Here is a 15,061-nt window from a genome sequence, read left to right as displayed (position 1 = left end):
GGACTGAAGCCGGCAGACTAGTTGGGAAGTGTTGCTTTCATCCAAGTGAGCAATGATAGTGGCTCAGACCAGGAGGTAGCACTGGAAGTATGGAGAAGGAAAATGGATTCTATGCATATTTTGAAGGTAAAGCCAGCAGGAATTCTGAAGGCCTGGATCTAGAGAGTAAGAGGAGGCAAGAAGTGGTGCATGACTCCCAGGTTTGGGCCTGGCCAACTACAAAGGGTTGAGTAGGTTTTAAAGTAAAGCTGTTAGGAGTTTAGTTTTGAATGTGTTCAGTTTGAGATGTCTATTTGACAATAAGTGGAGATGTCCATTACATAGTTTGAACAAACAAGACTGGATTTCAGCAAAGACTTGGAAATTTAAATTTGAGAAACGACAACATATGTAGCAGTAAAAACCAGGAAACAAGATGAGCTCAAAGGAGTGAGTGGGAATAGAGAAGTTCAAGAACTGGGCCTCGGAGAAACCCCAGGTCCACAGGTCAGAGAAGAAAGGTTAACTAGCAAAGGAGTGACCAGTGAAAGAAAACCAAGAGAGTACAGTGTCCTGCAAACCAAGATAAGAAAGTACTTGTAAGAGGCAGAAGTGATCTGCTATGTCCAATGTTAGTGATAACACAAGAATGGCAAGGACTGAAACTGGCCATTGATTTTAGTAATGAGGACGTGATTGGTGAGCGCTACAGAAATATGGACAGTATTTTTCCTAAATTGTAAAGCAGATCATGGTGATGACTGGTTGCAATGAAGGCCACATCCCAGAGCTCTGATGGTCCAGCTTTACAGATGATAGCTTTACCGGGGGAAGGGGTTGCACAGCATACACAATTTTATAAGACCAAATTGGGTAGGACTGTCTTCTATCCTTTTAATAGGACTTCTCAGGTCTGTTAGTGGAAATGGGGGAAAGAGCAAAGAGGAATACTTTGAAGGAGCATAGATGGAGCTTCTGATGAATTCTGGTTGGGGTATCCCAAGCACTACATTTTGAGAAATGACTAGAGCTCATTGATTAAACTTTAACTATAAAGAAAGATAAGTAGCAACCACTTTATTTACATGCATTTTCTGGAATCTCTTACTTTTCCCCCTCAATTTGTCCATTAATACCTGCATGAAACAATAAGAGATATAACACTATGTAAAGATATTTTTTATATCATGAATTTAATAAAATCAACATTGGCAAAGAAGACAATAATAATGCATGCAAATATTTGTGTATATTTTTTAGATAGAATAGATAGAAACTTTTCATCAGTCATCACTATTCATATATTGCCTTATTTCAGTGGCTTGATGGTAATTAATTAACATCAACCAGCTCTATTTTGGGGTCAGACAGGGCTGATTTTTAGGAACGTGCTATTTCTGTGGTGTAAATACTTCCATCATGGCCCATTTCAAACTACCAATGTGAGGTCATTCAGACCTACCAACTGAAGTCACTTAACGGACTCTTGGGAGCCCATGGAAATGGGTTCCCACACACTGTTTACCTGCAGGCTAACCCTGCTTCTGCCTGAAACCAGCAAATTCAAAAACAGACTAAAATTAGGAAAGGAAAATAGAAATATAAAGTGTTCCAGTATATAATTAACATGCATGTATATGATATATAAATATCATACATAATTATATTACATGTTATAAATATGTTTTCAAGACTAAAAGAAGTGTCACAAAAATTTCAGGACAGGGGTCTGGACAGGAAATTAATATTTGAATATGTTCACATGGGGGCATATGCCAAATGTGTTATTTAACTCTCATAGCTTTGTAGCACATGTATTACTAACCCTTATTTTTAAATGACAAATATCTGTTCAGAGAACAGTCATTAGACCAGGATTACAGAGACAACAAATATTAGAGTGAAGACGCAAACCCAGATCTACCTGACTTCAAAATCTATCCTCTCTCCCTTAAACCATGTCCGGAAGCTCCAGAATATTGTCCATGAATTAGTAGAACAAATTCTGATATGTTAATTGCCACATTGGTGGCAGAATACTAGTATGCTAATTACCTCCTGCATATTAAACTTAATTAATAAATTATTAAGTGAAAAATATTTTGATGGTCTAAATTTTCTAGCATTATTTATTCTCCTTGGATTATACATATTCTCCAAAATGATAATATCCTGTATCAGTGCTGTAGTCAAGTCATCCGTTTACTCTAATTCATTTCCAGGAACACTACTCAAAAGAGAAAGGAGAGAATATAACTTGTGTCCTTTCTAACAATACCTGATTTTGCATTGCTCTCAAGGCTACTACATGTACATTGAGGCCTCTCATATGGTATATGGACAAAAAGCGCACCTCTTATCTGGGCCTCTGCGAGGAGCCACCGGGAGACACTGCTTGACCTTTTTCTACCACATGTATGGAGCAGGGACTGGCCTGCTGAGTGTGTATTTGAAAAAAGAAGGTGACAGAGAAGAATTCCTCTTATGGAGAAGAAGAGGTGAACAGAGCATTTCCTGGCTGCAAGCACAGATTGAATACAGCTGTGAGAGGAAACACCAGGTAAGCCAAAGGCGATGAGAATCAAGTAATGGAAAATGTCCCTGTGAGCTTCTGATGTTCTTTATTTTCCTTGCTACCAAAGAGGGTGTTTTGTTCATTTTCAGGGTCATAGATGAAGACAGTACTTGTTTAAGAGTAAACATAATTAGTATATGCTGATTAAATCTGAGCGGCGAATGGGAAATTAGGTGGGGAGAGATAGTTTTGGGTATTTATGCATAAAATGATATTTGCAGCTCAATGATGAAAGTGTATCTATTTTTGTCTTGGTACATTATGCATGTCAAGTACATTCTGTGTGTCCTGCCAATCTCTAAAACAGAGTCTTTCTTCTAAACATGGTATTACCTAATTAGTTTTTGCAGCTGCATCATTCACTCATCTTTACCCACATACAAGGGCTTGTGTTATAAGCCTATGTTTATCAGAGTATATTGTCCAGGGGTTTAATTCTGTCTGCATTGATGCAGAAAAAACTGTAAGTCTTTGTTTTTTAATATGTTTATTGATTTGAGAGAGATAAAGAGAAAGAAACATCAATGTGAAAGAGAAACATTGATTGGTTGCCTCCATATGCACCCCTAACTCGGGATTGAACCCAGAACCTATGTATGTACCTTGACTTGGAATCAAACCGCCAGCCTTTTGATCTATAGGATGGTGCTCCAACCAAATGAGCCCCGCAGCGAGGGCAAAACTGTGAATCTTAATTTCAAAACCTGGGTTTCTCCCAGGGTCTTTTCGTATACTGTGGAAGACCTTCATCCTACCAGATTCTGATTATAAGAGAATCTTGACAGCCATAGGAATGAGGCTTTTACATTCCAATAGACAAGGTGGAGCAGCCAATCTAATCTAGAGATGAGCAGCAGCCTCCTAATAGCCACTGACTTCACCTGCCAAGCATGAGCCAAAGCTTGAGAACACTGTGGGGAGATAACCTTTAAAGCCCTGACTGTTTCTGAACTTGCTCTGAGGAATCCTGTGACCTGCAACTAAAAGCCCTGCTTCCTCCTTGTCCTTGCTTCTGGCTGATAAACCCCCTGGACCAATACCTCTCAACTTCTACTACAGGCTGCTTGGTCTAAGTCTAAATCTTCCTGGGAAGAGGTATCAAAAAGAAGGGCTTTATTTTTTACCACCCACAACCACAATGACTGTTCTACAGATCACAATGGGGAGGAACAGCAGAAGCTCAGGTGGCCAGCTTGCAGTGCCATCCAGGGTGCAGCACTGCTAAAGAACAGAGGGTGGAGGGAAGATGTGCCATCAGCCAGGGATGCCCCCTTATCTCAGCATGGATAAAACCATCTAGAAATTTAGTAAAGAATACAAGATAGCCCCAAGGGTTATTTTGATGGTGATTTAATGTCTATTTACAAAAGGAAAGTGGATTACTCAGGAACTTTCTAACATAATTGACCATCATTCAGAGGTGAGGAGTTAATTTTGTTAGGCAATAAGGGTGCCATTCCCGATTCAGATGTTTTCACATGTGGTCCTGAGACAAGTGACAACACCTGAAGTGTGAATTCACCTAAAATGAGACTCACCTGAAATGCACATTCTCAGGCCCAACCTCAGAGCTTTTGACCAGAAATTCTGGGGTGGGGAGCCCAGAAATGTGTGTCTTAACAAGCCTTCCTGGTGGTTCTGGTATATGCTGAAGATGGAGAATCTCTGTTCTAGACTAAATGAATCTGAGTCTCTCAAGCAGATCCTGAGTATTGGTGTTTTTAAATCCTACCAATGTTGCTGATGCACAAGAGTTCAAGGATTTGAGTTCTGGGAAATGGGTGACTCTCAGCATCTAAGCCCAGGGCCTCAGGCACAGGGCCTTGCATCTACTAGACTTGCTAGGTGACTGGTTCTTTCAAATGTTTTTTGAGCACAGAGTAGTGGCGCTTTTGGGGTGGTACTTTGGGGTGTTCAAGTTCAAAGGGTACAGAATGGCCTGAGAGGTTTACAGCTCACAATCTGGAAGGAAGGCTTGAGACCATTGTCTTTGGCTTAGAATGAAACAGATATAAATATGCCATGTGGCATTTTCTTCCACATTTAGTGACTTCCTCAGGTTTCCCAAATGACTGTGTGAAGATTCCTCAAAACATCCCAGTGTCTGTGCACATAGACTGGCCATCTTCTATGTGCCAGGCTCTTACAGTGCTAAGAGCTGCACATAAATTCTTCCAGTTGATCTCATAGGTCCTCTTTCCAGCTGGGGGAAACTAAAAATCCAGCAGGTAAATGGTAGAGTGAGAATTTGATCCCATATCTGACTGGTTCCAAAGTTTGTATCCCTAAGCCACTGTTATATAGTCCCTGCCACCATAGAAGTTCCAAAATATACTCATTCTCCTGGATGTCACCAGCACTGGTGACTTCGGGAAAAAAATCTCATTCTCTCTGAGATTTATATATTTTCAAAATTGGGTAATATTCCTGGCACGATGGCATCACCAGAGTTAGAGTAAGGGTCAAATTATGTATGCGAAAGGGTTTTACAAACTTTAAAATATCAAAATATTAAGATATTGTTGTTGTTTCTAAAAATATATTCCCTCCAAGCCTTGCTGGTCTCTAATTCATATCACCAGGACAGACACGATGTAGCTATTATTCCCAATAGCTGCATCAGGCATCTAAACCAAGCTCCCATAGTATAAGGCCAAAATATCTCATTGTAGTAAATATCTATTGACCACTTGCTAGTCTGGTAAATGTGTTCATCATCAGTGGGGATAGGCAAGTGGAGACGATTTTTAGAATGCTGTAGTACTCGGGTTGCGATTTGAGACGACTCCTATATGGAAAATATATGGGTGGCCTCCCAATGACATTCCAGTCATCAGATTATCCTTGGGGAAGAAATGTTATCAAGTGGCAAAATTTTAATTATGTTCCTTCCTGGGGGAACTTAATAAAATGTGAACACAGAATCTGACTTCGCTATTGATCAAAAACACAAAATGATTTTACTTCCTTTGATTCTTTGCTTCCCTTTCCTCCTCTGCTCTCAGGTGTTTTTCTCTTTGGCTTTTAATATTTTGACACCAGTGAAAGAAAGCATTAGACAGATTCTCAGCTCACTGAAATATGTACATCATTCTTACTTATGATGCTGCCTAACATTTACCGGAATTATTATGTCCCCAGTACTCAGCTAAGACCAGGTCTCCACATTTTCTTGTTCATGCTGTCCTTTGTCTCAGTAAATTTTTTCTGATTCCCTTGACCAAAAGAAATACCTAAAAGTTCCATTTATTAAGTAGCTGGGTTTGGACAATTTTGTAAGTATTTATGTCCTAATGACTTAGCAGCCATTTCAAAAAATAACACTTACATTGAAAGAAAAATAATATTTTTATCTTATTCTTAAATAATCTCAATTATTTACTAATGGGCCATATATCTATAATACAAGGCTGAAATCATAATGCTATAAAATAGTTATTATTCAAGTATTAAGGAAATTCAAAGGAGGTTTTATGAAATCGAGTGTTTTAGCCCCAGCACAGACTATTAAGAATATAATGCCATCAAGTAATTGTTCTATTGCACTTTACATTGCAAACTTGGTAGTCAAAAAACAGGTTTTATTATTTTTTTAAAAAACCAAAATACTTATTAACTACATTCATATATCTTACTGTCTAGATGTATTAGGACCTTTTCCCCTCCTTTTCTTGACAGTAATTTGGATCCTTGTTTAGGATTGTGTCCTCGGAAATTTTATTATTTGGCCACATTTCTATTATTAAAGCTTCTTTGAGTCATTAATTTTAAGATAGTTTCATATGCTTATTAATTATCTACTTTATATGTTTTGATTTACTTTAAATCACAATCTAGTCCAATGGGGAGTCATTTGCTTACAAAATGAATAGAGAAAATGTGTCTTCTGGATAATTTTTTTACCCACAGCCTCACTGGAGTATTCACTGGTTTATTAACCATTGTTGGGGCTGCCTTAGAGATTTTAATATAATTGATTTACCCTAAAACCTGAATATTTGATTAGTTATTTTCTTCTCAGGATTTAAAGTCATAAAACTGCTTTACTCTTCTTTCTGGGCTTTCTTGGATGTCACGGTATTTAACATGGTAGGTGAAACATTGGGTTTTTTTGGTAAATTTAATTATTATAATTTGCTGTTCATACTTTGGCCTCATCAGTCATATTAAATTCTTCCACCTAGACCCGTGTCAAAGGTAGATTTATGGAAAGCTTAAGGAAGCTTAAGCTTCTGGGCTCATCACTTTCATAGGCCCGGTGAGTGCTGGGTGTAGAATATTCTAGGGAGGAGGGAAAATCAGGTCATCACCAGGAAGCATTTCAAGGTGAGCATTTCTGGTAAATAATCTAAAGAGATCTCAGAAGAAAGGGATCTGAATCTCCAATTCTCCAGTAATTTGTTGTGAATTTCTTTAAATTCCAAGTAAATATTCTCTTTTGTACCTAAATTTGAATTTGTGATTTTTGTATTCTTTTCCTTTTAGGGGGCCCAGAGAACAATGTAAGCTTCTAGACCCATACAACTTGGCTCTGTCCCTGACCAGCCTTGCTTTATCAGGATGACTGTGTTTCTAAATCAAACTTCATTATTTTTCAGTTAATTTTTGAAGCCATTCGGGGAATGTCGATAAGAAGTGATATTGCCATTGATGATGTTAAATTTCAAGCAGGACGCTGTGAAGGTAACAGTTTTTTTGCCAATTAAATAAGTTTAATTTAAAAGGAATTTTGAAACAGTCTCAAATCATAAGAATGCAAATTAAATATTTATCTACAATAAAAATAGAGAAAACTATTATTGTCTATTTGTCTCCTGACAGAAATAGAAGATATAACTCAGCAATCATCAGGATACTCTGAAGATTTAAATGAAATTGAGTATTAGGAAATGACCCGAATTGGATTAACTAAACAAAAGCCATACCTCTTCAATCAAAATGAAAAAAAAGAAAACAAATGAATACTGGACAACCTTAACTATTGAATAAGTTATGAAATAACTTCAGAGCACTCTTCTTCATTACTTTTGCAACAAATACTGACTCAGGGCTTTTTTTTTTTTTTTTTCATATGACAACTGTCTCTAGAAGTACAGGCTGCTGGTTTTGCATAGATCATTCACCTTAATTTTGGTACCAGGTCAAAATACAAATGTACTATATAATAGTCATTTTTAAAGTACACAGATAAAGGGCACAGTCAAAATGAGATGTGCTCACTTAAATCTGCATTCAGTGAATGTATAGGGAGGAGAATAAGACTATGGGTTTCATTTTGAACTTCAAATATCATAAATATTTTTAAAAAATAATGTGGGGTGTCAGTAATATCTGCAAAATGAATGCAGTTTTTATGGTAACAAGTTAGTCTAAGAATATAAAGTCTTATTTTCTGTTCTATTCATAGAAATGGAGTATTAACTTCTAAATATTTTAACTCCATGTGATAACAAAGGATCTTTCATAAGTGTCCCAGGGTAAGTCAGTATTAATTAATGATGTATTACAAGGCAATTCTACTTTCTTTTTTCCACCTTTGAACTACTTTTGAAAGTCACTATGATCACATGGATAGAAACTGCTCTCTTTATTTTTTGTAAAGCAAGCTTGAAAATAATTATGTACACACACCCCAAGTTTTTTTAAACTTATAAAAATCAATTACATTTTTTAACAACAAATTGTTTTGGTAAGGTTTTGAGTAATATAAATTCCGTCAGCTATAATTAACTGCTGCTTTTCATTTACATGTTAGAAAATTGTATATACATGTTTACATACCCAAACAGCTGTTATGAAATTATAAGATTACCTAATAAAAAGTAATGTAAAAATCTTTTCACTAGTAATTAATTCATTTCTACATTATTTTTTGTTGTCAGAATATCCTTACTACTGAATGCAGATTCTAATTTGAGTCTCTACTCTGCCACAATTAACTGCCTCTTAACCTTTCATTAGTGACATAAGCACTGTATAGATTGATGGAATAATTAATTTTAAAGAGTTTTTAATTCACATAAACATTCTCAAACCCCACCCCCCTCCCCCAATTTTATCTTTTTAGAATTTAAGCTGTTATGAGGATAAGAATTCTGGCTTGTTTTGTTTACTTTTGTAGTGTCAGTACCCAGAAGAATGTCTGGTATATAGTAGGTGCTCAATAAATAAATACTTGGATGGGTGGATGGATGGATGAATGAATGGAAGGATGAATAAATGGATTTAATCCTTTCAATATTCTCCTAGATGGAGATATTAACTTGTTTCAAAAATGAGAAAACCAAGGCTCAGAAGAGTGAAAAAATAACTTAAGATTCCACAGCTATTAAGTAAAGGAACTCAGAGTCAGGTCTCTCTCACCCCAAAGTCCACACCTCTTACTGCTTTGTGTGCCTAAAAATCCATTCTTCTGATAAGAGTTGGGAAGATTTCTCACTAAAGAATTTCAAAACCCATCAATTAGTTTGTAAAGAGCATTATACCTCACTGAACAGCACATTACTTAGAAAACAAAAAATACTAACATTAGTCCTAATTGGTGTGGCTCAGTTGATTGTGTGTCATCACACAAAGCAAAAGGTCGCCAGTTAGATTCCCAGTGAAGGCACATGCCTGGGTTGTGGGCCTGGTCCTTGGTTGGGGTGTGTGCAAAAGGCAACCAATTGATATTTCTCTCACACATTGAAGTTTCTCTCCCTTTCTTTCTCTCTCCATTCTCCTCTCTCTAAAAATAAATAAATACAATCTATAAAAAAAAAAAAACCCAACTATACAAAATAAACATCCTGAGGTTTATGGAGAAAATAAATTAACTTTTATAGTAAAGCAAAATTTTGTAAACCAAATCCTTTCTATTCATGATGATTAATTATCATAGCAGGGGAATCCCTAAAAAGAGTTGAATCATTGGGGAAGGCAGATTTCAAGATGTTGACCAGCTGAACAACATACTAAACAGCATAATTTTCTGAAAGTATAATTCCTGTCCAGAGCTTAATTATATCTGCTGAATAAATAAATGAAGATTGTGTCTCTAGGACCTAATATCTAGTGCGTAGTAAGGGGTTTATAATATGTGGTAAATTAAGTCAATCACCAGCCCCCTTGCTAATGGGTTACATAAATCCATAGTAATAATCATAGCTAACATTTATTGAATACTATTTTTAGACATTGTTCAGAGTTTTACATGAATTCACTCAAGTTATCATTCTGATAACAACCCATGAAGTAGATCTAGTATTATTTCCATTATAAATAGAGAAAGTGAATTTGTTCAAGTGCAGCAACTAGCATAGGGCCTAGTTTTGAACTTGGGTCTGTTTCACTGCCAAATTTGTGTTCTAATCCTTGTAAGACTGTCTTCTGTACCTAACTCTCCTGACAACTCCATCCACAATACTTATTTAAACTCTAGTGAAAGGTCTCAAGTTCCCTCATTCAAGAGAATTTGTTGGCTACCAAAGGTTGCCAAACCAGAAATACTACTTGGGACACCAACTTTGAGAATTGTGGGGCTGGGAAAAGTTGGAAACTAGTTATTGACTTAGGGCAGAAAGGTAGGAGGTAATTATTACCAGCTATTGCTCAGAAACAACCTGAAGCTCCTGTAAGAAAAGAGAAGGTTGAAGGTGAACAGATTAATTTACTCTCCCTCATGCATGCCTCTTTTGAAGGATTTGCTTTTTGGATACTTGTTTTCCTTTTCCAGGTTGCCTTTGAATTAATTTTAACTATATTTCACCAGGATGGAAATATAGAAGGATAGTAGTAAGCACAATATAGTTTTCCCAGGTTTAGAAATGTCCGGGGGGAGAGGCATACTAACAGGTACTGCTTAACATTTAAATCCAGTGTTTACATTTATTCCAATTTTCACCTAGACACACAAGCGTTTCAGATATAACCTACTTTTTCACACAGTTGCCTTCTCTCCTATATTTGCTGTTTGTGTTGGAGATTATCTATATATAGAAGGGAGTGAAAAAAAGGAACTGAGGAAATGGTGGCTGAGATGCAAGGTCTGGTTTAATACGAAGAAGAAAAGTTTCAGGAAAGACTTGTTGAGAAATCTATGCTCCAGCCATTATACCAAGCATGGGAGTAGCAAAGATGCTCACATATTAGTGAGCAAAATAGACATCTAAACCTGTCAGTGCAATTCAGAGCGCTAAGTACCATAAGGTCACATGCTCAGGGTGCTATCAGAGGGCCTGGCAGGGGCATCTGCCTCCTGGCCCAAGTCTGGGCAGAGCAATCAACTGAGACCTACTGACACGGACTCTGACTTATTCCCAGATGGGGGACATATTTTCCTGTGCAATTAACTAGAACTGGGGGGAAAATAAAAGTTTTCATAACTGATCATTGTAATAGGGTTGCATTTTCAACATGTGGATTACTATACAGAGGTGATAGTGATTAAGTGCAAGGCTTCTGGATTCAGGCTGTCTCAGTTTAAATCCTGGCTTTGCCACTACAGGCTTTTTGACTGAGGGCAAGCCACTTAAAACCTCTCTGACTCCTATTTCTATTCTGCAAAATGGGGCAAATGCTTGACTATACTTCTTTAGGCTGCTATAAAGATTAAATGCAAATAATAACGTGCAAGCACTTAATGTCTGACATACAGGAGCCATTCAAGTTTACATTATAAGGTTTGAGTGAAATTTTTGGATAAATTGCAGTTATTTTTATGTATTCTTTCTTTATATAGGAACTGTGAGTTTATAGTGCCATCTTAAGGATAAAGCAACCATGTACTCTTACCCTTTCATCAACTTTTTCTTATGAGTAGCAATACAAGGTTCATTTTTACCAGCACCTAGGCAATGCCTTCCCCTTTGCTCTCCTTACTCCAGCCAGTAGTAGTTCTTCTGTTATATATATCTCCAGGAAAATTTATCATGCCAAAACTAACGTCTTCTTTTCATGTCCATCTTCTTAGGAATGGTCACTTAATAAATTTTGTACTCCCACTGCCTATCATACTCAGCAAATCTGGATTAAATAAACAAAAGCTCAATAAAAGCATTTATTTTCATACAAATATGTATGTGGATTTTTAAATATCAAAAGGGATATAAATCTCTTTGGTCTATCAAAACTTCATTGTCCAAAAACCCACACACTAAAACTTTAACATGGAAATATGTCCCTGGTCAGTGATACACTTACGGTACCAAGTAAAAACAAATACAGACCTTTCTTAGAGAGTCAGGCACCCAACCTAGGCTGCACAAGTTCCCCACATATAAAACTGCACAATTAAAAATCACAAAACATTTAGTGAAAACTAGCAGCAAAATTCAGCTGTCAACAGCCAGCAGAATTAGATACCCAAGACTTCCTAGGATTAGATTTTTTTTGATAGACACTTTATTTTTAAAAATGATTAGAGACTTCCCACCAAAAAGCAATGAAAACATAACAAAAGGCAGTATGAAAAAACAAGCAGGCAGATTTTAAAGGGAACCAAAAATAACATCTAACATAAAAAAACATGGCCATTAAAATAAAAAATTCAATGGAAAGGCAGATACCTAATTAAGTACATGTAATAGGAGAGAGATGGTGAACTAGAATATAAAATAATAAACCAGTCCGTAATGTGACAGGAAAAAAGGTGAAAAATAGGAGACAATGAATGAGACTACCTAGTATATTAAAATAAGAGCCCCAGAAAGAGAGAATGGGGGAGAGGGTATATTCAAAGGGAGAATATTTTATTATATTTTTAAAGATTTTATTTATTTATTTTTAGAGAGAGGAGAAGGGAGGGAGAGAGGGAGAGAAATATTGATCAGTTGCCTCCAACCAGGGACCGGGCTGGCAACCCAAGCATGCACCCTGACTGGGAAGCGAACTGGTGACTCTTTGCTTTGCCAGATGACGCTCAACCAACTGAGCCGCGCTGGTCAGGGCCAGAGAATATTTTAGACTTTTAGAATTGGACGTGCCTAAAAACACTCATTATCAGGAAATTCAACAAATTCTGAGCAAAGTCAAAATAAATCCATACATAGCTACATTGTTATAAAATTATGGAATGCCAAAGGCAAAGAGATTTAATGTAAGTGAAAAGACTGATGAATTACAGAGAAATGAATATTAAAATCAAACTTTTCAAAAATGAGGAAGGTGTGAAGACAGCGGAATAATATCATTAACATGTTGAGAGAGAATAATGCCAAATGGGAATTTTATCATTCAAAAGAGCAAAATGATGACATGTTCAGGTAAACAAGGAAGAAATGTTTTTTCATATGTGTATATATGTACACACATTTATATCTATCAAAGATAGTAAAATAAATATATACATATTCATGAATCAATGATAGTAAATGAATACATATCTATATATCAATGATCATAAAAGTATCCCATATCAAAATTCACTCTATATGAACATATATATAAAAAAATTAATAAATCATATGTGGTTTGTCTTTCTGCTCAAAATTATATGTTTTGAAATTCAGTCATGTTGAATGTCTAGCTGTAGTTCCTTTCTCTATAGTATGGTATTCCATTACATGATTAAACTGTAATTAATCCATCCTATCATTGATAAACACTTGGGTTGTTTCTAGTGCTTTGCCATTGTGATCAATGCTCCTAAAATAGTCTCATACACGTACCCACGTAACCATATCAAGTACTTTGTCTTGCTTATATATCTAACATATGAATTATAGGTCTGTATGATAGGTACACTTAACTAAATGATGAAAAACTGCTCCCCACCTGGCTACACTAATTTATATTACCCTTACCAGTATAGATGGGTGCCAAAACTTGCTAGTATCAACTTTAATTTTTGCCTAATAATTATGAAATGGATTTCATTGAGGTTTTAATATGCATTTTTCTAATTATTTAAGTATTTATCATGTATCCTATGGCCATTCATGCTTCAACTCGTACAAAATGCCTACTTATTTTGCCCATTTTTAAAATTGAACTATATATCATTTCCTTCCTTCCTTCCTTCTATCCTTCCTTCCCACCCTCCCTTCCTTTCTTTCCTTTTTTAGAGTTTAAAGTTAAAGAGAGTTTATTAGTGAAGCAGTGAGACAGAAAGTGGCAGCTCCACAGACAGAGCAGCCCCTTCCTGGTGGGATTTACCTCTTTTATTGAGGCTCATTTTTCGAGGGGTAGGGCACTCAGTAAGGAGGAGGCATTATTTAGGATTTTTCTGGGAAAGGGGTGAGGGAGGACTTCTTGGAAGAGCCCTGTCAGCATGTTGTGTCCTCATAGGGGCTTTTTGTTTCTGATTATGGTGATGTTGTGTAGTATGCTAACTTACTACAGTGAGCGTATAATGAGGCTAGGGGTTACCGCTAGGGGAAATGAGTCATTATGTTGGATCCAGCTAGTCTTTTTCTTGATAGTTCTTGGAGCCCTTGTGGATGAAAAGGGGCCACATACTAAACCTAACAAGCTCAGGGGGAGCCTTATAAATTCAGAGACCTAAAATAACCACATACGATTGTCTGAAATTAAAAACTTTTCTAAAAGCAGGTCATGACAGGCAGTCATGTCCTAGCCTAGAATCTTCTCTGAAAAAGTCAATCTTTATCTTCATTGAAACTGTTCATTGTCTCTTTGCATCTATGATAACATACCCTTGGAATATCAAATGTCCTTTTTCTGGACTCCTCAAAGCACCGGCAACATACTAGGAGACCACAAATCCCTTATTGTTATTGTTATTGCTATTGTATTCACTGTCGACTGTTAAATTCCTGTACCCACCTATGTAAAAGAAGGATGTGTCTTTCATTTTACTTTTTTTCTGTCCCCAGACGTTTCCCCACTTTGCTTTCTCCCACCACCCTAATCTATTACCAGTAGATTTCATGTAACTCCTTACACCTCCTCTTTTGATTGTAATGTAGAAAAAAAGGTGCAAAACTGCCATTTTCTGGAGCAATGGATTTTTTCAATCCATTCCTGGCAATTGTCATCAGTTTGGCTCAAATCTACTCATAAAAATTCTTACACTGGACATTTCTTACATTGACACCCTCATTAATTACAGACCTTCTTCCACAAACCCTATCTCATTTCCCCCAGAGAGATTTTTGTTCCTTCTTATTCTTAAGGGGTTATTAGGGCTGAGAGTATGTATCATTTTCTTACAGATTCATAGGAATTCTCTAATATACTAAGCTTCTGTTTGTTTTAAATGTTGCAAATATCTTTTCTTAGCTTCCCCTCACCCCATCCATATTAGGGTGAATTAGATTCATAAAAGGCCTTAGTTTTTAATATGTATGAATTAATCATCTTTTAATTTTATTTATGGTTTTTATATATGTTGTCTTATTTAAGAAACTCTTCCCTACCCTGTGTTTTTTAAGATATTCCCATGTGGTTTCTTTTTATACAATTTTTTGAAAGATTTTATTTATTTATTTTTAGAGAGAGGAGAAGAAAGGGAGGTAAAGAGGGAGAAAAACATTTATGTGAGAGAGAAACATTGAGAGGAAACATTGA

General features: G+C 36.4%; 1 protein-coding gene across 1 annotated transcript in view; it reads left to right on the top strand.

The window, feature by feature from the left end:
- Positions 1–7,912, top strand: part of MAMDC2 (MAM domain containing 2) — a 124,569-nt gene extending 116,657 nt beyond the window's left edge. Inside the window, exons 12-14 of the mRNA XM_054583036.1 lie at positions 2,280–2,539; positions 7,153–7,237; positions 7,376–7,912. Of these exons, the coding sequence (XP_054439011.1) occupies positions 2,280–2,539; positions 7,153–7,237; positions 7,376–7,440 (410 nt within the window). The 3' untranslated portion in view covers positions 7,441–7,912. The remainder of the gene's footprint in view (positions 1–2,279; positions 2,540–7,152; positions 7,238–7,375) is intronic.
- Positions 7,913–15,061: the final 7,149 nt, after the last annotated feature.

The sequence above is a fragment of the Pteronotus mesoamericanus genome, unplaced genomic scaffold (genome assembly GCF_021234165.1).
Source record: "Pteronotus mesoamericanus isolate MK-2021 breed Mesoamerican mustached bat unplaced genomic scaffold, CSHL_Meso_final contig_73, whole genome shotgun sequence".
In the NCBI taxonomy this organism is placed as follows: Eukaryota; Metazoa; Chordata; class Mammalia; order Chiroptera; family Mormoopidae; genus Pteronotus; species Pteronotus mesoamericanus.
This window is presented reverse-complemented; position numbering and strand designations above follow the sequence as displayed.